Source organism: Varroa jacobsoni, unplaced genomic scaffold (genome assembly GCF_002532875.2).
Source record: "Varroa jacobsoni isolate VJ856 unplaced genomic scaffold, vjacob_1.0 scaffold_543, whole genome shotgun sequence".
In the NCBI taxonomy this organism is placed as follows: domain Eukaryota; kingdom Metazoa; phylum Arthropoda; class Arachnida; order Mesostigmata; family Varroidae; genus Varroa; species Varroa jacobsoni.
In genome coordinates this window covers 8,143-36,131 of record NW_019213445.1, presented here as the reverse complement: position 1 = coordinate 36,131, position 27,989 = coordinate 8,143, and the positions used below count along the sequence as shown (strand labels likewise).

General features: G+C 39.8%; 3 protein-coding genes across 5 annotated transcripts; 1 reads left to right on the top strand and 2 right to left on the bottom strand.

Moving 5' to 3' along the window:
• Positions 1-12: 12 nt before the first annotated feature.
• mRpS35 (mitochondrial ribosomal protein S35) lies at positions 13-3,909 on the bottom strand. Its single transcript, XM_086968631.1, has 6 exons — positions 3,568-3,909; positions 2,651-2,855; positions 2,265-2,361; positions 1,605-1,716; positions 641-832; positions 13-367 (listed from the first exon to the last, which is right to left on the bottom strand). Exons 1-6 carry the CDS (start codon positions 3,762-3,764, stop codon positions 187-189), a joined length of 984 nt encoding a protein of 327 aa, XP_086824757.1. The 5' UTR covers positions 3,765-3,909; the 3' UTR covers positions 13-186.
• Positions 3,910-5,969: 2,060 nt separating this feature from the next.
• Positions 5,970-11,941, bottom strand: RabGGTa (Rab geranylgeranyltransferase subunit alpha). Of its 2 annotated transcripts, none has more exons than XM_086968634.1 (8): positions 11,847-11,941; positions 10,358-10,468; positions 9,556-9,680; positions 8,979-9,163; positions 8,339-8,617; positions 7,647-7,816; positions 6,793-7,384; positions 5,970-6,187 (listed from the first exon to the last, which is right to left on the bottom strand). In XM_086968634.1, the coding sequence occupies exons 1-8, from the start codon at positions 11,847-11,849 to the stop codon at positions 6,027-6,029; spliced, it is 1,626 nt and encodes a 541-aa protein (XP_086824760.1). In that variant the 5' UTR covers positions 11,850-11,941; the 3' UTR covers positions 5,970-6,026. The 2 variants fall into 2 exon arrangements, with proteins under 2 accessions (XP_086824760.1, XP_022690373.2); XM_022834638.2 differs by lacking the exon at positions 11,847-11,941 and adding an exon at positions 11,583-11,818.
• A 24-nt stretch (positions 11,942-11,965) lies between these two features.
• On the top strand, positions 11,966-24,147 carry LOC111261288 (exonuclease 3'-5' domain-containing protein 2-like). Of its 2 annotated transcripts, none has more exons than XM_022834645.2 (2): positions 11,966-12,037; positions 12,211-15,377. In XM_022834645.2, the coding sequence occupies exon 2, from the start codon at positions 12,274-12,276 to the stop codon at positions 14,170-14,172; it is 1,899 nt and encodes a 632-aa protein (XP_022690380.1). In that variant the 5' UTR covers positions 11,966-12,037; positions 12,211-12,273; the 3' UTR covers positions 14,173-15,377. The 2 variants fall into 2 exon arrangements, with proteins under 2 accessions (XP_022690380.1, XP_086824759.1); XM_086968633.1 differs by lacking the exon at positions 11,966-12,037 and adding an exon at positions 23,421-24,147 and having other exon boundaries at positions 12,046-14,122.
• Positions 24,148-27,989: the final 3,842 nt, after the last annotated feature.

The window sequence follows — 27,989 nt, the reverse complement described above, 5'->3', positions numbered from 1 at the left end:
CACGCATACGTATATATTTAATAAAATGTGTTTATTTAAGTGCCACCGTTTTTTACCTTTCTGACATAGTCGGATTAGGCGTTACCTGTACATGTGCGGGTGAACGCATTTGTATGTGTATTGAACATGTTTTGGATTTAATGATAGAACTACGTACAATAAATATCGATATAACTATTCATTGTCCTACGAAATAACCGGAGGCTGTGGCGCTTTCAGGTTCATTAGGTCGCATGCAGCCTTTTTATACGCGTCTAGATTGTATATATTGTCACCTTCATTTTTAAGAAGAGTCAGAATCTTGCCGTATTCCGAAATCGTCTCGTTCGAGACGTTTTTAGCTCGCGACGCGTAGTCGGTAGCATACCTACAGAAACAAGTAAAGCGAGCTAGTGATTTTCAGATAGATTGGCCATTATAATTATAATGTGTTCATATGAACTTCGTCCAGTTCGAGCATACACTAGAGCTATCCTAAAACTGAAACTATATTTACATTATTGTAAAATGGTTTTAACTTGAAATACACCTACTGTTCTATAAAATGCATCACATCAGCTTCCTTGTGATGCAAGTATGTGATATATGTGGATCAAGTCAATGACGATGGTTTTTCAATTATGTAATCTTTTCAACTTACCCTTCACTACGTGATTTCTCAAACTCGAAACAAGGCATGTCCGCTTCCTGGCGTTCGGTAAGTTCCCACGGTTCGGTGACCCAACTCTCGTGGAACAAAGCTGTCAGCACGTACATCGAATAGTCCGTGTTCTGTCGACGTAATGGACAACGATCAGTGACCACTACGAGTTCGTCTGTCTCTGCGTTATATCTAGCATAAACAGCACGATATTAGTTTTACAGGTATTTTGTTTACAAACATTAAGTCCATGCCTTTAAGCTAAGCTAGCACTATCAACCTTTTACAGGTTGAATTCATAGTGAAAAACGATTCGACAAGAATTCGCTAATTGTTTACGAATATTGGCAAATCTGTTCCAGTTTGGTGAGTATATATTTGAACACAGTTATACGCGAATATTGTGATATATTAAAAAAATGGAATGTCATTTCGCCTACAGTTATTGGTGAGTCACTCAATATTAGCGGTAAATTTAAAAATGTTCGTTTTCTTCTACTTTTTGTTGCCACACAGAAGGCTAATTGTTGCATGTAGGAACGGCAATTCCGTGATGTTCTATTTATTTGTCTTAACTGGTAGTACATTTTAGGCAACCTAAGAACGTGTAAGGAGTATGCATAATGCATATAAATGCACACAACTGTAGAGTGCTCAAACGCAACTATACGCATCACTCAAACGAGAAAAAATGTACATTTTTATATTCTTCACATTTAAATTATTGTCTTATTTCTTGTAACTTCATTTCAAAGCTGTGGTATGTAAAAATGAATTTTAAAGTAAACCCCAAATGGGTAAGAGCGAGTATGTTTTCGTTAATTTCAATCATGTACTTTTTTAAAACACAAATAAGAATTACATTATTAGTAGATTAAAAAACATTAGAGATGTGTATCCGTAACAATCAAACAATTCCAAATATGTTATTTATTTTACTAGAGAACAATTTAACTAATCCTACCTATCTCCTACAAGCTGAAGAAATTTATCTCGAGCGTGCTGGTCCAGATCCAAAGCTGAGAGTTTCAGTTTAACAGTCACAATGCGAGCTCGTTCATCACGAATACTCGGCCCTAGAAAAATTTGAAAAAAAAAACAGAAAAATGCACATTTGATTAATTGATTTCGACAATGTGTACGATGTACAAAGGTTTTGTATTCTCATAAACCGTTCCCTGCTGTTAGAAAAAGTTATATAAGGATCTACCGTATCATTCCTGTTCGTACTTACTGTACTCACACGCAACACCCCCCTGGCGGCTTATTGCAAGTAGCCCAATGGAACGAATTTAAATGTATCTACTATATTTCTAACATATTATGTAAACGAAAGAGAATTATACATGTTGTATTTCTATTTATTACAATACTGGAATATAACTCTGTTCGGCTCGTTGCTTTCACCTAGTGACCAGTTAATTAAACAGAGAATATAATTTGGGTATCCGTTACGCATCGGTATATTTATTTAACGTTTACGAGGGTTATGGCTAAATTATAGTCATATATTAGACATGTGCCGCATTCTTTTTAAGCGTGTTACGCGTTTGCTTAGTTAGATTGAATTGGATTACTCGTAATTTACGTTCAATCACTGCCACATAAACAACACGGCGTTTACCTGAGTGTATATAATCGGATGTTATGATGGTAATCCAATTGGCACTTCGTGCGTCGGTCAACGCCTCAGGCCATTGCGTACAAAACTTTTTAATTGCCTGCAAAGAATTCAACCACATGATACAGAGTTATATGACAACTAGCTCTACGTAAAGGCTAGTGGTAAATGTGCAATTCAACATAAATGTACTTCAGTAACTTTAATAGTTTAAAGAACGTACAACATGCTATTAAGGAGAAAAATTTTATTCGAACTTATTGCCCACTCTGTCCTTTATCAGCCGTCTTGTTATCCATTATATCGAAGACTTGTACCGGTAGTTTACCTAAGAAAATAAGCTGATTCTGATTGCATTTTCGTATGATTAAAAGATCACCTTGGTTTACCTTGCAATGTCGTTCAATGGCAGGTGGAGTCAAGTGCAAAAAATTTGGAATTTTCATTAACTCGAGATTGGCATGCTTTGCTGGTGGACTTCCACGTTTTTCGTAAAAACCTTGTCGAACTGGAAGCGGTACAACGCTTGGCTTGAAAGAGGCCGCTGCTGGCCAAACTGAAGGCCAGTCCTGGTTTACTGGCATTTGATGAGCTCTGTAAATACATTAACACTGGCACAGATTTAGGAACATGTTATCTTATTCCCACAGAATTCTGTGACAGGTATTGAAATAACCGAGTTTAATTTAATATAAAGCTTACATCTAGGACGCCCATGAACATGTACGTTAATTAGTAACAATTCTAGCGACTGCGGAGAGTGATTTGTTTTTTAAGTAGAGCGAATGACTTGAGTTTCGAAAACTTGGGATGGTATTTGACCCTTACATTTAATAAGTAACAACAGTAGTTTTATATAGAATGATATTTTATCAATAACTTGCATTGGATATTCTTTCAAATAGTCAAAATTGAGCCTTATATATCTTTTATTTTATTTGTGCAGATATTACAGTATCTCTGTTGCTGAATAACAATCTGCTGTGAGAATATTATCTCTAGATTGATTTATTGATAAATGTTGAAGAATCCGGCTATGGAAACAATCCTAAACAGCTCAAATGCAAGTGATATAGGGCAGAATAAATTGCGATGATATTAATATATCTTAGATAATCATGGCCACCTTTTGGCTAAATGCCTTAAGATTAGCGTTCATAGAGCAAATGCCTCAAAGCAAATCGACCAACTCCTTTGTTTGATGGAATCATTCGAACCAACAGCATTTTTAAGATTTGCAATGAAAAGCAAAAATTTGCAATTTTTTTAAACGTGGCTGTAGCAGTCATATCCTCTACCAACATACCGGTCCCCCGTCGAACTATCCTTGACCGTTTTCCTTGAAACTTTGCGTTCTTCTTTTTGCCTATACAAGACAAGTTTACGGAACTCGCTCTTCGACACGCCTGCCGACGAGGTTTCGGAGTCCTCAGGTAAAAATGCTAGACCCCGTTGGTAGCTCAGAGGAGCCCGCCACGATAGTGAACGTCGTATGAGGGCCATTATCCAATACGTCCACGAGCTTCTTCTGAGACACGATTCTATGTTTTGACTGACAAAACTGTACTCTATGTCGCTCAGCTGATGTACAGTATACAAAGGGCATCGAATAAAACATTCGGAACGCGCGAGTGCCAACCCAGCAACTTTAGAGAGTTCCTCTAGAGTCCCCTAAACGTCGGAAATGCAGCGGAAAGTTCGGAACGCCTTCGCGCCACATGGGGAACGAATCGAGTATAATAACTTATAGTACTAGAGGTATAATCTAATACTATAAGTTACACAGTATAATAACTTATAGTACTAGAGGTATAATCTAATACTATAAGTTACACAACTACGCAAACCAATTTTTTTTAACAACAGGTATTGAATTCTTTCTTTCTGTCTACTGCGGATAGGTTTGCTTGAGATCAGGTCATTTAAATGTAGTATCAAATACTATTTTGAAGGGTGAATAATTTGGCTGATGATGACGTGCCTGGGTGGGTGAGCAGTCTGAGGCTCCGTATGAAGGTCGCAGTCGGAGTCGCGTATGTTCGAATTCCATTTCTGACAAAGGTTATTTTTAAATACAGTGCTTTCCGTCATCGCGACAAGAGAAGACTGCATGTATCAATAGTAAGGCAGGTTGCAGTACTTATCATTCTGGCGAAAAGTTAATCGCTACTAGGACAGTTGTCAGGCAGTATAAAATGAAAGGAATATCACCACATCTAATTGTCTTAATTTAATCAAGTTTTGCAGTAATCGTTAAAAGAAGTTGCTGAAAAAAGAATATCCATTGTTTACTTTCAATATGGAATAGACTTGGATTGGATCTCCGGTGGACCTGACGCAACTAAGATGCTGTAACATTAAGTATGTTTGAGAATGCCAATTAATGTGCCTGCGATTACGTATGTGCACGCTTTGGAATGAAAAAGAAAATTCAGGGAACGGAAAAACCTACTTTTAAATTAACAACTAATTAAAATTGAGTACAATATGTGGTTCATATTCTGTCGGTAAAACTATTATTTACATAAATACGATTCCAAATAATGCTTTAAACTAATCCTAAAGTTCCTGCTGATGTCTTTAATGCCTACTACTTAGATACTGCGGCCACTTCCATCATGAATAAATAGCGCATGACTTTTTGTTGAGGTCTAAAAATCCTGGTTTTGGTTAAACCTAATAAGGTTTTCCATTTATTATTCAGACTTGTATGCACACGGAGGTAAAATGCACAAAGTATTTTAGGTAAGTGGATTCCAAATTTAAGCATTATTTATTGCTATGTGTGCACCAAAAAAGTATAATGTGAAATCTCTAAAGAGAAATGTAATCGATAGGGTCGGATTCTAAGCCCTATTTGTATAGACGTCTAATGTGTGGGGTGTTTCTATAACATACGTGTGTTCAACATTATATAGAGATTTAATTAATGAAAATACAAATCCTTATCGAAGTCAGCATTTTACGATAATTCTGGTGAACCGTGGCCACCAATGTAATTTACCACGCTTGCAAGGAATTATCAGTTACATGGTGCTGTTTTTTAACGTGTCTTATTGCTTCCGGAAGCAGAAGAAGTTTTAATTAAATACTACTATCAGGGCAGCCGTCTGCGAACAATACATTGTCTAGTCATTATGATTAATATAGGTTGATATCGCAACGTATTTATGCTAGTTCTCATTATTTATTAAACTCGCTTTCACAAAGAATGAATTAAAAAGCCTGCCGAGCCGTTTGCATTGAGGATAATCATATTGTAATTATTTCTATGCTGAGACTTTGCCAGCATTTTTTTTATCTTATATTTTTCCAAATTTAAAAATTTTTAAAGATTTCAAAATGTATAGAACATTCGTAAGTTTAGCGAACATCGTTATACAATAGCTGTTTGGCTACAGCCCTACTATATATATATAGGTCGAGATAATTGTGGTTAAGCATTTACCAAAAGTACCCTTAATGCAAACAGCCTCAATACCTAAAACAAGTTAAAAAAGATTTAAAAAAAATATCCAAGAACATTTTAAATAAAATTTAAATACAGAAAATAAAATTTCACGAGATCGGTTTTAGAGACGTTTCAATAGAAAAAAACATTTAAATTTCGAGTTATGATAGTCACAAAATCTAATTGTAGCTGGCGTTAGCTTGCTAATTTGTTATGTTTTTACGTTTCGAAAGTTTGGCTAAATTATAACGCCGTCCTTAGTTTGAAATTATATTTATTCTATATTTAAATTGCTTGAGTGAGATTGCAGTACACTAATATGTGACATAATCGTGGGGAGATACACACTCCATAGATATCACGATCTTCGGCTTAATCTTCGCGACCTCTGTCAGTATATCAGGCCTTGTTTTGCGCGACAGCCTAATCTCGGTAAAGTCTGTACAAAATCGTAGTCCGGAAACATCTTCGAGAGCTGTAAAAGCACAAGGTTCAAAATCTACCTTAAGAAGATGGGATAATCGATGTATGCTTATAATCATGAACAAGAGCTGGCTTCGTTGTTTTGTAGTCAACTCCTTAAAATCTTTGCTTTGTTGATTGCTTAGTACCAAACAAAACTGAAACATTTAGAAGCAGAGAGGAGCCCCTAAAAAATTTAGAACCACGACAACGATTGCGTTTTGTCGGCATCTCAAAACGCGGTTGTCACGGCGTCTACCAGCGTGTATAGACTCAATGGATCCTCAAGCTACTGGAAATGCTCTATGTTTTATGAATTATGTTTTAAAAAGCAGTATTATCACACCATACGCCACCTCTATTCATGCACGAGTACTGGTAATAAGATGCACTATTAAGATGCGTGTTACACAAGGAAACATGAAAACTAATCCAGGGTACTGAACAGTGTATTATGAATATATGAACGTTATGACCTTTATTCTGATTATAGGAACAAAATATAATGTGAATTAATTAAAAAGAAAATTAGCTTTACGCTACTTTTAGGTAGCCCGTGAATCTTGTCCGTTATCTCATAATATTTTTAAATAATGTATTTAATTGAACTCTACTTACGGCATCCCCTAACCGAAAGATTTTTCAAGTTGGGTAACACCTCCAAGAAGTCGAGTGTCCTCAATGGATTATCGTCCAACACGAGGGCGGTAAGCCAAAAACAATGTTTCAGCTGGTACAAAGCCGTATCGTGGAGTTGATTTTTGCTAAGATTCAGCTTGACTGTAGCGGACATCATATGACAATGTCGCAGGCACGTAAGCCCTTTGTTACATAGATCCACTTCGACGGCGTTTGGTTCTAGGCAGGCCTCGATAATCAACTTAGACTTAAGGTCTCTATAATAGTTTTTTCTAAACGGGTCCACATGCGCGAGTTTATCCATCAGGCCTAGGGTTTTTTGCAAGTACACTGGATCCTGAAGGGCACTCATAAGCATTGCGGCCGTTAGCAGAGGCCACTTGCTATCCGGTTCCATTTCTATAAGGCTGTTGGCATTCTCAAGCTGCTCTTGGAGCACGGTCGTTTTTGCTACTGTCAACAGGCCACTTTTAACATTTCTGAGCGCTTGCCATTCTAGATGGTCTCGGGTTAGACTGATTTCGTCGATGGAAACCGTTGAAGCTTTGTGGAAGTGAGCTCCCTGACAAGTCTAAAAATCGTCGTTATAAAAATACCAGGTGAGAGTATAGTGCTACGTGATAATTCTACGATTCTGTTGTTTGACAATATGATCTTCTGTTGTATTAACATCTAATCGCGGTAAGTACGAAAATCTTAATATCACTTACAACGTTCTACAGGTACACAATGTAATTTTGCCGAACACGTCGGATTACATAGTGAAGGTAATGAATGTTTTTAATGATTCCTGACTGGAAGCACATCTGAGTGATTTTTGAGAAGATACTGACCCACACGTGCGCTGAGTGAGTCCCTCCAACCATTTTCCATTGAACCTCCTTTACCTCACTATTAATTTTTACCGCTGCTTCGCATCTGCCAACTTCCTTTCCGAAGGTTATTAAAAGCACGCCTTCTACTGGATACCACCGAGCGAACGTAATACTTTCCACTGGCTCCACTATACAGACAAATATAGATAATAAATGACATCTAATCTCTAATGAGGCACTTAAGTAATCTATCAAGTAGTTGATGCTAAAATATTGTGATATCGACGCCAGTATCTTAGACAATGCTTGTTTTTGAAGCTGATATCTGTTCGATTGAAAATTTATTATTAATTGATAACCAAATATCATTTGGGGTTTGTTCGACCTAAACCATACTTTGGTCTCGACTGTTGCTATTGCTCTAGGACATCTTTTTAATAGTGATTATTTCTTTGAATTGCTTTTAGTTGTTTGGATACGCTGATCTTCAGTCGATCCTCCTCCCCTCGATAGCTTACTTCGTGGTTTATTAAATTATTTGCGTCTAGGCTTCCTCCATATCTTTTACTGAACACCCATATTAGTAATTTTCTTCTCATAGCAATGTAAGTTTTTCAGTTAAATAAAGTACGTTCCAGCGAAGCTTTAAGCTTGTGTATATTACGAAGTATACTATTTTAAAGATACTATCCTTATGTTTTTTGACCTGCCTTTTCCTAGCAACCACCGGTGATACATCCACGCTGATTGATCCTGAGGATCAGTAAAGGCAGCGTTAAGCACTAGATCCAACTCCTCAAGCAAAACGTTTTCCTTTATCGAACCTTCCTTATCACCAGGGAAAAACCGTGGCAAAAGATGTGACCGGTAGTGCCAGGATGAATAATTTGAAAAGTTGGCCTCGATTCTTTCCAGTGTGAATTTCAGCTCGTCTTCAAGAGGAGTCTGGCATCTACCCGAAACAAAACGACGGTAATCCCAACAGTGGACTGTAATTTTATTTGAGATGATCGTTAGAAATTTAACAAAATAGTTTCGAATTGAAAATTGAATTCGAATCGACTAAATGACTGCAGGGTACTCGTACCACAGCTACATAATTTAACCAAGTAGATTGGCCTAGCATTCACAATTCACTAATTGATAGGCCTTACAAAATAAAAAACAAAGGACGATACACGTTATATTTTTGTTACAAACCATTCAGTGCATCAATACAACTTCGTTCGAATTTTTCCACATTCGAATTGAAGTTATAAGAACTTATGTATCTATTATACGCAATGGCGTTCTCCGTTATCGTCAAAGGCGGGGCATAAAATTGTACCACCTCTGTTTAAATTAACGTACAGTTTCTGTCGTCCTTCTCTAGGAAAAGTCCAGTCAGTTGAAGTTCGCGGTCCCAGTCGGGCGTCGAAGTCAAGTTTTCGTTGACCCATCCTCGATGCCACCAAGCACCGTAGGATTTCGGGTTTTTCAGTAACGCCTGCCAGACTAATAACAGCTCATCTTTGGTACGCTCTGAGATATCATCACTTTAACACCAGCAATCCAAATAGAAAACATGTTAGATATAAAAAGATCTTAAACCGGTTATTGCTTCTACTGAGCAATAGGATTTGTGGATGAAATGAAGGATTACTAGTTATTTTGAACTTAGGTAGGTCTATTTGGGGGATATGTATGTATATGAAATAAATATGACTTGTAGTAAAATAACTGGGTAGATATCGGGTAGAAAGATCAGATAGCAACATAGTACTGGCCTTAACGTTAATTGTAAATATAGCCATATATTACACATAAGGGGCGATATCTCGTTTGGTGGTCTCTTCAACTGTTTCGAACTCACATCTCAAAGTTACTGGTTTAGCTACAGGATTGAGAATATAAATATAAGGAGTGCCTAACAAATGTTAAGTTTTACCCTTTGGCCTTCATTTGTTCAAAAGTTTCACGTCGTATATTCCACAACGTAGCGTCGTCCGGATTGTTCTGAAGGATTTGAGATGTAATCTGTAGGATCTCTTCATCGTACTCGGACGATGCTCTCTGTAAAAATGATACGTGTTGATGCAGCTGAAGTCTTTTGCTAATAGCTAATACCCCTTTGATGATTTATTCTGCAATGATCGTACTATATTACACAAAATGTTTTTATTTTGATCTGGACTAGGCATTTGTTAAGAACGAGAAAATGAAAACATACAAATTAGGAAAATCACTGAATACGACATGAAATATACGTAATTATAACTAGAAAAGTGTAAACAGGTAGGAAAAGGTGGAAATCGTCAAAAGTAGGCAATTATATGTAAAAAAAAATGTTGAAAATACATACAACGAAACTTCTACTGCGTTAATTGATGTAAGCGATGAAATGTACTCAATAAGACTTGATAGAGCTTTGAAAATTATAATCAATAATTACGTGTTAATTAGAGTAATTAGAGTAAGTTCAAATTAAAAAAAAAGAATCAGACATAGAAGAGGATTCATTTTAGCTATAGTCTGAAATTACTCGAAAACATTTTCATGTTTATATCGATAAGCTAGTTCTCTAGCAACATAATGATCGTGCATCAAGCTTTAACTTTTGCATTTTCCCACTAATCGTAAGGTTGATTCACTCAGTGACCTTTTTTGTAGGTTGCACACGTCTTTCAGAGGGATCGCTTTTTTTCCCTTCTATCAGAAAAAACTGCTGACTGGGCTCATCGTGCCTTTACCTTTTGGAAAATTTTCTCTGTAGCTGCCTTATAAAGCGCAAGTTTTTTTTGGCGTTCCAGCTCCTTTTCAGCTTCTTGCTGTGCTGTCGTTTTTACTTTTACACGCCCGTGCTGTAGAAATCATAGCGGAAAAATTAAGCTTTATGAATACTTAGTTAAATGACTACAATAAGTTATTGTCGAATGTTTAGAAGCATAAAAAGTTCTAATAGATTGTAAGTTTCTGATTCGAATACACTTATATGCCGCGCATATTAAGTTCGAAATATCAATATTTGTAATTGCTTCACGAGGGTGTTTCATGCCACAATGCTTCATGAGGGAGGTAAAGCAAAGTAAATATTAACTAAACATCTTGGTGTTTAGGCCCTCTAATAATAAATAATAGTAATCGGACGATTACGATGACGGGGGATTTCAAGTATTTACCAAATAGTACCGAAACATTTATTTCACAAAGATTTATGATTATTATTTTCAAATATTATTATTATTTTCCGATTAAATACCATTATATATTACTATATATGTATTATTATTGGGATTCTGGCGACTTGACGTGTTCAGACGGGCGAATGCGCTTATAATTTTCGTGCATGTTTATTTAAACCAATATTTTAAATGTACCTTATCGAAAATGAATGAAATTATAAAAACTATTATTACTATGATCACTGACTGTGTAAAGACTGCGTAAGTAACAATCTTCTCGATACAAATCAAAAAGAGACAGACGTCATTAACAAATGTTGACCGCCCAAATCCGCGGCTAAAAGTTCCTAAACGTAGTAGCGATAATAAGACGGTTAATCTAATTGATTAACTAACGGAACGCATTTATCCAAGCAAGGAAAGGAGAGTTAAAGGTTGATTGATAAAAACTAACCTTAAGGTCTGCTTGAGTAGATATTGATAATTTTGATTTCTTAATTTTAATACATATTCGGAAAGCATATACGGATGTTTTCTTGAAGCGATAAGCCATGAGTTCCAGACCCTTTTAAAAGGATTGACAGTCCAAACCTCGAGGGAGCTATTAGTAGCTAGGATTGGGCAGTACGAGAAATTAGTGATGTTTAAGTTTGAGCGTCGTCCGAGTTGGCAATTGTTTGCCTGTCCTTCACTTTTTACATAGGATCGTGTATTCACATTCACTCCAGCTGTCATCAGTCATTATCAAATTTCTGCATCTTCTACATACTAACGAGATATATTTATTCCTCACCTTTTTGTTTGATTTCACATGAAGTTGATTGAAATAGTCGTTAAAACGCATTAGTTCTTTAACATATAAGGACCAAACAAAGAATCAACTTCTGCAGCGGAGTGAAAATGACATCGCTATATTATGGGATTATGCTAGCTTCAAATGCCGACTTGAGATGGCTCTGTAACCGAATTCTCTATCCGGCAATTTATTTACCCGTATGCTGCTTAAACTTAGATTAGAATCTTGCTACATAATCACAGCCCTGAGTGTAGTACTGACCATGGTTGTCTTGAATATAGGGTCTCCTATCACGGATTTCTAGCACAGCCTTTAGCAGCACGGGTTATCATCTGCTTCCAGCTGATACTAGAGAGGATATAAACCCAGTGATGGCCCACCCGGTCCGCTGTATCGAACACACAGTCCAGCCGCCAACGTTCGAAAGTGTCTGCTGAGGATCCACTAGAGTTGTAGGTTTGCGTTTCTTGCTACGAACACGATAATAGAATATGAGCATTGATTAAACAACCACCAAAACATCTTTAGTTTGCTCTATCTAAGTAATACACTTATTTATTGCGCATGTGAACTCCATCTTTTCCTTACGTTGTTGCGGAATTCGGTGAGTCGCGTGTTATTATAGGTGACTTGGCAGACATGACACGTTGCCGGCGAGATTTAGGAAAGACAACGGCAGTTGCTGTTGATGTTGTTCGAACCTATGACGCCAAATCGCAGTGTCGAGAATGCGAGCACGTGCTTCTCTGTGATGATAAGTTCCATGGATTCGTATTTGAAACCCACTTTAATCCCAGACTGGTCAACCGGCAATACAACTATAAAGAAATGTTTGTTACTAGGCTCTGGCGTTGTGCTGGGAACCGCTGGTGTACTTCTTTACCGTGCACGGACTTATTGTACAGCTGATCTATCTAAGGCTCGAATTATATTCATCAAATCAACAAGTGACTGGGATAGGCATAAAAAGCTGTTTTTAGACGAAACCCATAAAAGTGGTGTGTTGGGCGCTGACTGTGAATGGGTGTCTGATGCAGTTAGTCATATGCGTCACAAGGTGGCACTTATCCAATTAGCGCCCAACGAGAGCCTGTGTTTTGTAATTCAGTTGTCCAAATTGAACTCGATACCTGTTGAGCTCGAAAAGGTGTTGAAAAACCCCGAAGTGGCTAAAGTGGGTGTCGATGTATGCGAGGATGCTAAGAAACTCGTTCTCGATTATGGGGTAACGTGCAGTTCCTGTCTTGATCTCCGACATATGGTGCTTAATACTTCAAGGGCGAGATACTTAGCAAAGCGTGGGCTGTCATTGCAAAAATTGTCAATGGACTTGGTTGGCATTGCACTGGACAAATCGATATTACTTCGTCGCTCTAACTGGGAGGCAGATATTTTGACGGAAAAAGAAGTTTTATACGCAGCTAACGACGCCTTAGCCTCATTTCTAGTTGCGAAAAAAGTTGCGCTTTTAAAAGAAAATTGTTTCTTGGTACTTTTTCGACAGTCGCGGTTGGATGCTATACTTATGAAACATTTCGGCTATTTATTTGACATTGCTTTCAAAAATTTTGTCAATATTACGGACACAGTTAGAGCTGAAAATGACAACAAATACGAAGTCAAGATCAAGCGCAAAAGCCGTCAAGCTGTTCGCGTTTCGCCTTACTACGATAATTGTGTGCTGCTGGCTCCCGATGGTGAAGTGCTCGCCGGGATCAAACGAAAAAAAGCCCTTTGGTATCTTAATAGGGGTGCCGCCACATTAGTCTGCGAAGAACCACTGACGGTTCGCCTCTTTTTTGAACCAAAGGGACGTCCCATCCTGGACAAAAAGTACTACACAATTTCAAAGGACAATCAGTGCGTCGTCTGCGGCTCAAGGGATGAGCTTGTCCGCAAGAATATTGTGCCAACTGAATACCGGAGCTTCTTTCCGAGCGTGATGACTGAATACAATTCACACGATGTCCTGCTGATGTGCGTTGACTGTCATCAGAGAAGCAACGCGCTGAACTCTCGACTTCGTGAACAGCTGGCACAAAAATGTGATGCGCCGCTATCCGAGCACAAGTACGTCGTCAATGTAAAAACTGCCCAATTAATCCGAGCTGCTAAGGCCCTACTGAAGCCTACTGCATCGCAGATTCCCTTACCGCGACTCAACGAGCTTAAGAAAATAATTCAACGAGCTCTGAATGTCGACGAACTTTCGCCGGAGTTGCTGAAGGCTATTGCAATGCAAGATCCGAGACGATTCAATGAGAATTTCAGATGCCACGGACTAACTGTTGTGGAACATTTTGCCGCCAACGAGGGCGGAATACTTGAGCTCGAAGCTTTGTGGCGCAAACATTTTCTAGAAACCATGAAACCGGCGTATTTGCCACCACAGTGGTCAGTCAATCACCACCGACGATCTTTGGCTTACGAAATTGGCCAATGGGAATCTGAAAAGGCAGAGGAAATCCTTAAAAAAATTGGTTTGACACGCGATTACTGTGAAGAAATCAAAGCCGAAGTTCGATTGATGGCTAAAGGTAAAACGGGCTCATTGTCTCTGGAGCCGCACTTTTCCAAACAAAAATAATCGAAGTGTCTGATGGTCACGAAAATATAGTTAGCTAAAAGTGTGTAGAATATAGAGAATACTATAAGTTTTCTGTAGACCGATCGCCTTTTGGGTGTAAGGGCACGTATTTTCTGATACAGAGCGATCTATCATTTGATTGTTTGATATTACAGCTTCCATGCTAATAATGGCCAGAGACCCTAAAGTTAGAAGCTGTGAGGCACTCTAAGCTCACAGGGTCGGTCGAGAAAAACGTTTAAATCGCTTGGAATTAACCAACTTTAATGTAATGGATTTTGAAATCTGATTTTAACAGTAATGTTATTAGGTATTTAAATTTTCCAAAGTGTAAACGTTTCTGTAATATATCGGTCAAAACATAACGTTTCGATAATCACCAATCCGCATACTTAAAGTAGGGAATCAGAGCTATGTGGTGCTAAAACTGTAGTGTGTACGCTCATTCTAGTTGAATCTACGTGTTGACGAAATAATCACGCCATTTTGTGTATAATACCTCCAGTAAAAGTGTGTCGGTTTAAAAACTTCTTCTCTCGCTTTCTGTAGACTGTACTTATTTTTATTACACAGTTTGTTTGTATCTTAAAAAAATAGAGCTCTAAGTCCGGTTTATAAATGCGCGTTAAACCAACACGGATTATATAGGAAATGTTATCTATACCAAAAGTGCTCATTTAAATGGTACTCGATATCGTAAGGTTGTCGATAGCGTATACGTAGAGGCTTGATGGTTCACGTCGCTTGATGGCTGTAGGTTCACGTCGAAATGCATTGACACGAAAATTTAATCCGATATGGCCGAGATGGCCGATAGCCATATGACATGCACATTTGTATGGGGTGTGCTAATTCTTTAATTAATTATAGACTTTATTTTTTATATTTCTATATTTCGTTTTGTTAGCTACTATATTTTTATAAATAGAATCAAACAATATAAATCACAAACTATAAAAGATAGGGTACTTGTTTCATATGATAATATAGCGTCCATATTAATTATATTACAATACCCGCGGCAGGCATTAGGCGGTGACGCCAAGAGTAGAAACCAGGAGGTTTCCAGTTCTAATCTGGTTGTACCCGTGCGAATTGGTACGGCCTTGAAACTGTACAGTTGTTATTTTAGTAAATTGTTAGACTTTTTTGTACATACACTAGACACACTCGTAAATAAAGACGATGATTGAAATATCCTGCAACATTCAGTTAATCATTGGATTAGTATGTTCGCTCTTTGGAGCTTGTACAAATACTCTAATATTCCTGCATCGTGATTTTCAAGGTATCTCAAGGCTCATATTGATGTTTGCTGGTGTTATTTATGAAACAGTTTACGCTGATCATAAGGAGAAGTATTTGATAGGTGGCATCAAAACAACGTGTATGTTTGATCTAATGAATCAAACGATACCAATACTAAGCATAGAAAAAAAGTACGTTTACGTAAATACATTAAGCTTGTTATTATAACTTCATATACATTTTCGCTGATCAAAGATTTAAAGAAACTAGAAATTAGTTTTCATATGTATTTAGTAACATGGGTGAATACATCAACACTTCCTATGTGCCGGCTATCATTCACATCAAAGGAAAGCTATACTTTTAATCAATCGTTCCTTTAACTCTTGTAGACGTTATGCAAAACGGTTTTCAGTCAAAAGTCACCATATTCAAGGGCTGCAGTGTATTGATAGCCATCACTGGCTTATGGTACTAGGTGAGAATTCATAGGAGAACCGTAGAAGTGGGATAACTTCTATTGCGATCTCATTTTGCAAATAAATCTAGTACGTGAGTAAGTATAAAACATGTTTATAGACCAAATGAGTCGACTTTTATAGTATGAGTATTCCATTAACCTTGTGGGTCGCACTTGCATTTTAAAATAAACGGTGACAGCTATTTCTTAGGTAGTACTTAGTCTCTTGCTTTCAGAGATACTAAAATTGATCCGAAACCTCTAAGAAGATAGATTATTACAGCTCAGACAAAAAATTGACCAGTGTATTCTCTGTGCGACACTACCAAACAGAGGCTATTATGAATCGACGCGCTGTCGCTTTTTTCGTCATAGATACTCCACAAAAAACTAACATACTACGATTTTTTTAATCTCTACTTTCAGTTTTGACGCAAAGTTTCAGCTTGTTTGACTATTTTATTCTACAAACGTATGTCATTGTTACGTGGGAAATAGATTTTTTGATTTTTGAAATCTGTTTAGCTTGCCGGAGGCAAAAAACAACATAAAGTAGGCCTTTTATAGACTAAAGACCGACCCGTGATCGAGCTTGTGAAACAATACTCGCTTGCTTTCTGCGATCTACAGACTAAGTTTCAGATCTTTTGAACGTTTACCTAACCTAGTAGACGCTTTGAGTCATTTCCGGCAAGAACTGCGGCGAAGAACCTTCAGTTTGAGCAACTACAGAACCGAAAAAAGCTTTTGTATGATCAAAGAAAAGCTGGATTTGCTTTTACGCATCATTACAGGTGGCGAGACATAAAGCAAACCTCACAATCATTCCAGCTTATTTTAGAAAAAAATCCAGTCCAAAGGAAATCGTAAGGCCAATTTCAAAAAGTAAGCTTTTGTCATAGTTCTTACAGGCCATTGTAGTGAATTGTGCACTAGGAATTAACGCCGAGTGGTTCCTCTGTTACTAAAGAGCTAAAAGACCAAGAAGCTTTACCAACACTGCGTAATACTGTTTACTTGTAAAGATAAGTCTGAACTGTGGAGAGGTCGTGATATTTCATTACGGTGTTCTATTCGTTCACCTGTCGTTGCGCAAAACCTACATATCTGTCTTGTTTCAACTCCGTATTCGCTAAATCTAATCCTCCGGTGACTTTACCGCCCTAAAAAATACCTGAAAAAAGCTTAGGGCCGATCAAGAAAATCCAATAAAAACGAGGAAAGCTGAGATGTGTTTCGAATATTGAGATTACGTTTTAAATTGTGTTGTAATATCGACTAGATAAAAATGGGAGCACACGTGCATTGAATCTGGCAGGGGGTTACCCAGATCGGCGACAACTAGGCTTCAGACGAGTAACGCCTGCGCAGTTAGCACACAGCCAGATTCTTAATTCTTTCTTGACCCGTACCGTTTCGTTGGTTTCTAACGTTCTTTTAGCCTATTCGGCACCTCTCGGAGCAGCCTGCCGAGGCTGTCAAATATCATATAACAAAGAGGATTGCAGGCGGATTCAAGGTTCTCCTTTTCGTAGAACCTAGCAGTCATCCATGAGCGAACGCTGGATCGTTATTATCATTAAGGTACGACTGCAAATCGACGACCTTTCTATTGCACATTGTAGTGGATGTGGATCCACTACTAACAGGAGCTCTCCATGGATGCGGAATCCATGGAGAGCTCCTTTTAAAAGCGGTTAGTCGTATTTAAGCAACAGATCAAGAATGTTAGGTCCTGTGATGGCAATCACTACGATTTCTATAATTATAAAGAGTAATGGTTAGCAGTAATGGGTCGGGAACAAAATATAAGCTGTATTTTCGATACATGTTTACAGGGCCTGTAGAGAAGATAGTTTTGTTCTTAATTGCTGCACGCGTCTTACGTCTTACGTTTATATATACGACTGGTATAACATTGCGCATATTAGAAAATGCTTTCTGAATCATAAACTCCTTATGTTAGTCCACATCTTTTTAGAATGAAATAAACTGCTTGCGAGGTTTATACACTTGCAAGAACAATGCAAATATTGTCCGGTTATATGCAGCAACTTGTGTTAAATTTCATTGGTGCACTAATTAAGTTTTCTTATAAAAAGGTGTTCATCATTATTCTCGAACCCACTTGGCCGTCTGACCCAAGTCATCTCCGTGCTGCAGAATAAGAGAGACTGTTTATCTAGATTATTTGTTTTAAAGAATTAATGTTGGGTTTAAAAGAATCTTATGTTTTTTTCTAATATTCGTAATGTTCCCTTCACATGTGTCTTATAATTTTTATTCAGGAAACAATAGTGACAACAATAAATAAAAGAGAAATCGTTTGAAGATTCGTTTTGCGGTGTTTCTCACCATGTAAGTTATAGGCGACGAAGTTTATTAATTTCCTACGCTAAGCATTTTACATTGATTGCATATCGAAAACCTGGCTCCGACTTGTTCCTGAAACTAGAGAAGGCTAAGAACTGCGATACTAGGTAGATATCCAAAAGAAAATTTTAAGTACTGGTCATAATTATGTGCAATACATTAGCTGTTGTGGCTAATACATTATCTTTAAGCTAGCTCCACAATGCACGCCTGCCTAAAGTCAATCGAAATATTTTCTTGTATCCATTGTATGATAAATTTATCGTATTGATTAATATCTCTATCGACTCCAACGATTCCTACCTTCGAATGAGGCTACCGTGGGTACCATTAGAGATCTACTAACTGAACTCATTTCTGCTCAGTTACAAGTGCATCGTCAAGTGTACAAGTGTGATTCGTCATTGATACTTCTTTCTAATTACGTAGATCAATGATAAGGTTTAGGGCATTAGGACAGCACTAGTTTGCCAGACTTCGGTCTTGAGCTACAATAACAATTACACGATCATTTCGATAACTCATTCCCAGAATTCTGTACTAAAGGTCTCTCAAAGCTGTACTTAACTAGCTTTCCAGCAGTCTTAATGACTACCGAGCTCTACTAAGAAAAAAACGAAGCCTTCTAGGACATAAAAGGGGGAACATTTCTCGAGTTTTAGCCACGATCAATTTTTGGGTTGTCAATATCGTGGACTTCATGGATAAAAAACCCTTATCAATAACATAGGGCTCAGAACGGACTATATCAAACATGGCACCATCATGGCCCAATCCGCAGGCCTTCACAAACTCGGTAGTGATTACTCCCTGCATGCAAAATGCGTTCATCTCAATTGCACAACGTGCTCCTACCGGTACGACACAGGTTCCTCTGATGGCTTTTACTACAGGGGATCAGCGATTTCAAGTGCAGCTAATTAATGCCTCAGGGGGTCTCACGCCTCAACTAACCTATGATAAAGCTCAGCCACGACAACAGGCACAGATTTTGTGTTCAGAAAATTTTCCAGCCATTTCAATTCAAACGGGAGTAGCCCCAATGCCGATGTCCAACACAATACAGCCTGCAATAATGGGCTATCAAAGAAGTGCGCCTTACACCTGCGGCCCGGCCTGGACCGGGCCCTCCTACACGATCCTACCGATGAATGCGATCCCCCCCGTACAAAATTTGCATTCGAAACTATACACTTCGCAGGTGTATCGCGGGAGCGAGGTACAGCAGCCAAATGAAGTCGCGCAGCTAGGCCGTTATTGTTCTGAACCTGCAGAGCCTTGTAATCTGGAAGTGACAGGGCCAGATCAGATGTTGTCGTCTGACCCGGTGCCATTATATCGAAGTGAAGCACAGCAAATCGTACTTGATTCTTCAGTGGGTGTAGGATTAAACGCTCAAGCAGACGTGACAGGTACGATAACGAATCCTGTATCCGCGGAGAAGATTAGCCAGTACGAAGAGAGCACGCCCATTGCTGAATATTACAAGACGCCTGAACTTCGATACCCGCCACAAATGTCCAGTGCATTCGACGAAATTGAGCAACCTGTGGTTCCAGGTGAAGGCCAAATGAAGTTCTGGTCAAAGGTCTCTGGTGTACCGCAAGTAGTGGTCGTAGAGAACCCTGTTGTTTCAAACGAGCGCCAGATTAAAAATGAACCTTGTGACTTCTTCGAAAGGAAGCTTAAAGTGGCTGTTGAACAACCGAATGTTACAACAAAGTATGCGAAATTTAGCGGTTCTGCAATAGATTCTAAACTGCCCGATGAAACGAGAACTTTTGCTCCAAAGATGCCAAACACAAAAGGGAGTTCTGAAATGTCAACCTCAAAGGTTGCTGCCAAGAAATCACCTAGTGAAGCTAAGGATAGAAAAGCTGGAGGGAACAAGCCAGACGATGGGAGAACAAGTGGAGATAATGTTACTTCGATGAAAGGTGGCATAAATGTGAAAAGTCTATCGAGATTTCGTCCAACCGTGGTCACGGAAAGCAAATCCTCTTCAGACAGTGCCCCTAGAGATAAACGAACCCCAGCGAGCGGAAGATATAAATCCGTCATAAAAGATTCTTCAAGCTCTACGAGGCCACCGCCGGCACCAGACAACACTTCATCTGAAGGTGAAAGGGTACCTAAACCAACTGAAGTGTGGTACAGAAATTGTCTGACTGAAGGGTAAAGGGTACCTAAACCAACTGAAGTGTGGTAAAGAAATTGTCTGATTAAACGCCGACGCAAAGGTCACCGGAAGAGAGAACGGCGATTACTTTTAACCAAATTGAGAGGTCTCTTCCGGTGACCTTTCTTTTTGCAAAAAATAAGTGGAACATTGTGCCTGCTCAAACACCCGGGAGTGTCTGAGGTCTGCAAGGTATCAAAACGTTTTGCCAAGTAAGCCTAAGCAGGCGACTTTGCTAACTATTGATCTCCGGTGAAGTTGCAGGAAGTCTAGCTGTAATTTCAAGTTACTGTGAAGGAGTAGTTCATAGCGACTGACGTCTTATCAGCGTATGATTTTTATACTCAAATAGCAAATATATATATATATATATATATATCAAATGCTCGCCCTCGATGCAGATTCCGCGCCTTTAATAGCGTGCGTTCTTGATTTTGCAAGTAACAATTTAAGCAATTTAACATTATTAGCACAGTAGAATCTGCTCGATAATGCTTTTAGTCACTCTTCGTAACTCGTGCACTGGTTAGGCTTGTCATTATCTAGAAAAAAAATTTATGTGGACTCGTTTCTAGCCTGTACAATGAACCGTGCAGGTATTGCCTCGTAAATTATACCCTTGTCTTGGAAAATTTAATTTTTTGACGAAACATATGGTTAAACGGCCTCATTCAGCTGTGCGTCATCAGCGATGAAGTTCGATACGAATTAGCAGGCAGCTTACAAGTATTGCCGCGACTGTCAGAAGGATTCGTAGTAACACAGCACGGTATAACATATATTTTTTCATTACCTAACTACAAGACTTAAGAATGTCATACCTCTACTAGACCCAAATAAACGCGTTTTTCATTACCTAACTACAAGATTTAAGAATGTCATACCTTTACTAGACATATCAGTACTGGCTACAATGTGCTTTCAGCCCAAGTAAACGTGCAGAAGTGGGTATTCCTGAGAATTCTACAATGCGAATATTTACAGCTCCAAAAGTGATCTGCTGCCTTTTCTCTGGCGATTCCATCGACGTGAAGGTCGAAACTGATTCACGCGTTGGTACATAGTCGGTATTTTTTTTTGTCAATATCTGTTGAAATCCAGTATTCTTTTTTGTCAATATCTGTTGAAGTCAAACTCGCCCTCACCTCAAGAGAATGAATTGAAAAGCAGTTTTATTACTAGTCTCTGATTACGCTATAGTGTACAACTTTCGCGGCTCTAAAGCTCCACAAGACTGTGCATCGACTGTACAACCGTATGCTTTCCCTATGTAGTGATATCAATGAAACGAACATACGAAGAACATAACAATCCCGTAAGCCCTGATTATCTTCGGGTCAAATAGTATGCTTAAGCCTTCACGTGAATGTGTTTCGCTTTTAGTATTTCGAACTCAGTACTTCTTCAGCATGTTCTAGTTAGCGCCAGCAAGGGTTAGAATATTTGAGAATGGCACGTAACTTGCAGGACAGGATGATGGTGAAGGAAGGTAGATGACTTCGGGTATCGAACTAGGATGCTACGTCAGGCGCACGAAAGAGTTGGCAAATCATACTTATTCGGTAGAATAAATAGTCCATTGCACCATAGCTGCGTAAGCATACGCGTATAAAGTTGTACTTCCTCATATTAAGCACTTTTTCTCGAATTTGCAGGTGGGACGAACTTACACAGACACACAAGCGTACCTAGAAATAGGACCTTCGAAAGTACCGTACAGTTAGTGGTCCTGGGAACGCAATTCATATCGGCCTAACTGTGATCTGGCCTGTTTACGATAAACATGTAGACTCCCGATTTCCGTTTTCAGTACTGTACAGTAACTGATTACACGTAACTGCCACCATATCAACAGTCGATTGTTATGTCAGCTATCATCGTGAAGATGTCGTTCAAGCTAACTGTTAATACTATTCCCACCCATAGTAGTCTTGAGTTCATGCCATCCGGCGGTTTATTTCACAATGATTACATTACTATAGTTTCGGGAGCTAAGAATGAGATACTATTGACTTTGGATTTAGTTCAAACGTGACGTACAATCGTATACAACATGAATTTGTAATCTGCACGTGACGAATTATTTGCTACACCAATTAGAACAGTTCATGCTAGTCAAGGATTTGACCCGATAATTATCGTTTTCCGTGACAATTCAAACGGGAACGACACAGCTGGACGTTTGTTGGATTAGGGATTGGTTGAAGTAGTCAGTCATGCACCCTGTCCACGGTAGAGTACCGAGTACGTTTTATCTAGACTTAGATAAATATAATGATCGTTAGTTTTATGGAACTGTCGAGCGATATGGTAATCATTTTGTTTAACTGTAACAGGCGAACTAACTGTTATAGTGCACCTTAATCCCTAACTGTTTCAAGTTTCCTTCAGCGTTCACCCCGAAGCGATAGGGTATTCACACCCAGTTCCCAACCTATGCACCTCGTATGCTGTTCGGTTAGGCAAGCACACGGCCACTGCACTAACACAATATCTGAGCACTGCGCCGTCAGTGATACAGGAACTACAAGGCCCAGTTGAGTCATGCTTTTCTATATCGACGTTTCTCGTGGGCAAAAGCAGCCGATCCGTAGCGATTACTCCGTGTCATGCTATTGTGCCAATTAGAAGTTATTCAATGAAAAAAACTCTCCGGCTGTACTAATTAACGATACAATAAGATACTGAGAGCAATAGAAAAATGGGCATGCCGCACAATGCAAGGTGGGAACTGTAGCCTGTTCTATCCGACTACGTGAGACGTTTTTACTGCATAAACTGTAACGTGTTTTTTGCATCGTACAATATATATATATATTACTCATCAATTAGAAGCATGGCGCATTTGCACCCGTTGAGTCCCTAACGCCCCCAAAACATAAAAATAACAAACGCACATAGCAGTGATCAGCGGATTCAAACTCAATACACGTACGTGTTGGAGAAATATACGCAAAAGTTTACAGCGCTTTTACGTACGTATTGCAGACAAGTGTATTAGCAGTAGCAGCACAAGCTCCTGTCGTCCGCCGTAAAGGGATTAGTTTCAGCTTATGAAACAACAACAGTGTCATAATCACGAACACCCTGCACTCTACGATCGCAGAATTTCACGAATCATTTTGCGCGGCTGGCTGAACAGCTGGTTGAAGGTCGTTGTATTCGATTGGAGCAGTGCCGGCGACGGCGATAAAACCAGCATCGGAAGCATTCCGGCTTCAGCGCGTGTTTGTTGAAAGTGCATTAATGGTCAACCAATGCCATCATTTGGAATCGATCTTAATTTGGGCAGGATTGAGTTAGATAGGCGACAGGCGACACCCGACGCGCGTGCTTCGTCCTATCGACAATCAGCAGTGATTGCTTGTAGTCATCATTGGACGCGCGTCTGCTCCAGACGAAGTCAGTACACGTCGGCGTCGCATGCTATACGAACGGCAGCAGTAGCAGCCTCAACGAGATACGCAGAAGCGGTATATGTGCACGCCTATCCACATATACTGTGTATATTATATGTGAATATTTATGGCTTCTATAGCTGGATGTTAACCAGTTTAGCATATGTTTTGCTGTTGCTGACAATGAATAGCTGCGTATCATTCCTATGATGTATACACGCGATCCAGAATACGAGTTTCTCTGTATTTGATACTCTGTTTTTAATAAAGATGTACCTGTATGTATGGGTTACCAATAAATTCTGTAATCGTAATTTTATGTGGTAAGTTCAATCTTGACACGTCAGTTTGTTTAATTGTATATTTGTAACTTCACGTTGTACTCCTTGCCGACCAGTATTTCACCTGGAAGCGCGTACTGTGCCGTCTAATACAATTTAGATAAAAGACTTTTCGCCCTTTTCCCTACAAAGCCTAGAAGCAAACAACATTTACAGGGGATACTTCATCTTGGATCAAGACGTGCGCCGCTATTTAGCACTGATTTCTGATTCTGATTATCCACCAGAAGGTGTACAGAATACTCTTAGTTACTTTATACCATAGATTTAATTGACACACGTTAATCGGTAGACGCATGTGGTCGTGCCACTTCTGTCTTGTTTATTGTTTGCAGCACCCATCTATCCTCTCTTCCCCTTTCTCCTTACGTATTTTACTAGCAGCCGCTCGTAATTGATATATTCGATACAATCTAATCTCTGCTGCCGTTCCCTCTGTCTCAATTCCAAATCGTAATAACGCACTTGGTCTAAAACTATTCATTGCTTACCGTACCTTAGCGTTTAGGCGCACCCACTATTTTAACAGGCAACCAGCAGACCGGTCGAGGAAGGTAGACAGGCCAGAAGAGACAACAAGCCGCTTCGGCCACTGCTTTCATCTGTCTTGTGCACCTTCGGCCTTTCGATCGCGCGCGTCATTGTTGAAAAGCGGTTGGACTCAGGGCCACCCGCTTCCACTTGCGCCCGACTGCGCGGCTGCCAAAGAGGAAAGTAGCCTTTGGGGTGTTGTTAGGGAAAGTGAGCTTGCTAGCCAAAGAGAAAAGGCACACTGTGCGCACCTTGGGAGTCTACGTGCTCGTCTCGCCGTCTCTTGGCACCCCAATAGGGCTTCTACCAAAAGGCTTGGGGTTAGCTACACCTCTCGCTAATTCGTCTGCGAATTGTCGGGGCTCGCCAAGGCGAAGAATAAAGCGAATCAAGCAGGCAACACGCATCGGCCATCCCCTTCATTTTACCCCACACGTCGTCTGCTGCTCGCCTAATGACGTCAGTACCTCTCAGGAGGGGAGAGGGTGATAAGCTTGCTTCAAGAAGGGTGATGCGAATGGCAGAAATTCTGCTTACAACGAGACAAGACTGTTGAAAAGGGCAGGTAAATACGGGACGGGAATTTTGTGCATGCGCTATGCTGGATAGACCACCGGCCAGCCTTTCATGCGCATAACAGTATGGCACAGCAAAGCAGTGTCCCGTACAGAGTATGTAGCTGTCATTGGCATTGTCAATATATCAGTGGCTGACGGTGGAATACCTGCGGCCACAAATAGCGCAAGCAGGATTAAGTAGAGCTGCACGCGTAACGAGTTTATATAGCGCCACGTATAGGGTGTTGCAATCGAGAACTGATTTGGATATCATTAGATGAGTGATCAGTAATATGCGCAATCAAAGTGAATTGTCGTACATCGCATGAGCACGCTTACAAACCATACTGGTTCATCTTTTTCTTTCGTAGTTACATTGTAGTTAAAGGGTTAGGGTCCCTGCTTTGCTGAGGGAATTGTACACCTGTACATATTGGCAGTGGTCATTACCAGCCGTATTCTGTGTAGTACAGTACGTAATGGAAGCATTGGAGGGCACGCGTCAGAGGAGGGCACCCGCTCAGTCCGTTGGCGGTGCGCTGTGTTTGTCGAGCGACAGAAGTTTTGTTAAGAGGGTTTAAGTATTACGATTTACGCATGATCAATGCCACTAGAGCGTGGGTTTATCTGTGAGGCGAATCTAGAACTCAGCTCCAACAGTCGGACTCGTTTCTGCTGGGAGCATCCAAATCCTTCCCAGGGCCTTCTTCGAATGAACCTCGGTCTTTATATAACGCTAGTGCAGGTTGATAGGAGGAAGTAGTTAGCGCCACCAAATCATCAAGCTGGTATCACCCTTGTCAGCAGCTCCATTTCACCAGACAATCGAGTTCTTTGCACTGCGGTGTATATATCCGTGCATTCTTTGAACCTGATTCTTAAACCTAGTTGATGTCCCCATGCTTCTTAGACGCATCTTGATTAGGCGATTTTTTCCTTCAAGACCTCCCTAGCCAGGATGTCGCCCTCACCCCAACCGCAATCGAGTGAGGTAAGAGGTAGTCTTTCGTTCCGTTATTAGAGGAACGTAGCGGGTCTGCATCTCCGAAATGCTCCCTGACGTGAACAAACGCCACACGTGCCACCAGTGTATCAAGGGCAGTGTTTTCGATCTTCTCAGCATGTGTTACATAGCTGCTTGAAGGGATGTTGCCTATCCTATGCAGGTAGCTTTGGAAGGCTCCGTCGTGTGTAGGCATCTGCATCAAGATTATAGGTGTATTCTGTGCCAGAAGCAAGTGTTGTTTTCCTGGAAAAGGCAGTGCATGGACATATACTCTTTTGAGTTTGAGCTAACTTCGACCTTGTGTTGGCAGCGATGACAAAGGACACACCCCCAATTACCTGCTGGCCTGCTAAGGTAAGTAGGTCTTATACGTACAGCGTAGCTTTTGAAACGATAATGGATCTGTCAATAGGTGGCCAACATGTTAACTTTATTTCCGAGGCGTTCTAGAATAAGTCGCTCAGTGGCCGATATCGTCGAATAGGCGTATACGGATCGAGTCGGTCATTGGCTGAAGCAAAACACGCGTGTCTGGCTCGCAAAAGAGCTCACTGTTAAACGGACAGAATCACCAGCAGTAACGTGTATATAATAACGTAGAATGGGAGAGAGTGGGGCATGAATGACACATTTCTACAAGAGTAACGAGAAACAAAAAATGTACAAGAGCAACACTTTTGTTACTGTAGCGGCGTATTCTAATATATACGCGTACATCTCACGGTCACGGATATTCATACAACAGACTTCAGCGTAATCTTTCTGTCATTAGATATAGGCTACATACCGCTGCATCGTGACGTCTTCGCACGGTCGTCTGTAGCGTAAGGCAATCAATGATTGGTTTCTCTACGATTTGTCCGAATCGCCGACCGATCGGTTAAACACATCAGACAAATTATAGATATATACATTGAACGATTTAGCTACGCTGGATCAACGGATACTTCCACTAGCGGTACGTTCCTTAGCTACACGTTTTTGTCATTCCTTCTTTTTATATGCCACGTTTCCATAATACTAATATACAATAACACATGATAATATTAAAAATATGCTATTTTCGAATATTATGCGCGTACAAATTGTACTACAGTGACATATTTATTTTTTATGTGAAATTCCTTGGACGCTATCTTGTAGTGAAAATTATGTATTTTTTCCTGCTATTTCCCGACACTGGTTAATGTTATATTGCAAGGGATTTTACAATTGCACGCCCGGTTTATGTAATCTGCTTACGTCCCAGACTATTCTCTCTTTTACATCTCATAAATATCCACGTGAAACCGACGCAACGGATCAGACGACGGAATAATCACAGAGGAAGTGCATTACCCGTCTTCTTATGTTATCCATTTACATTTTCATTTTAGCAAGAAAAAACTACGGGCTGCGTGTAGGCGACAATAACAGCAACTGTAGAAGAAGCCATCAAAACGGTAGGGCCACTGCATGTAAGTGCCTCAGAGTTCAGCAGCTCTGTAGTAAGTGATCATCGCGATGCCATTATCACGACGCTATCATGATCGTGATGACTGGATATTGCTGGGTTAATCAGTGTCAGTCGGCCCACTTTTCCGCCTAAGTTTTCATTTCACATAAAACCTTGCTGCCTGTTGTAGGCTCCAGCTACCAAACGCCAGTAGCGTCTTCCTGCCGGGGTTGGGATGCTCCGAGTCTCTACCCCCTTTAGGTTCCTTTCCCTAACCTCTGCTTCTATT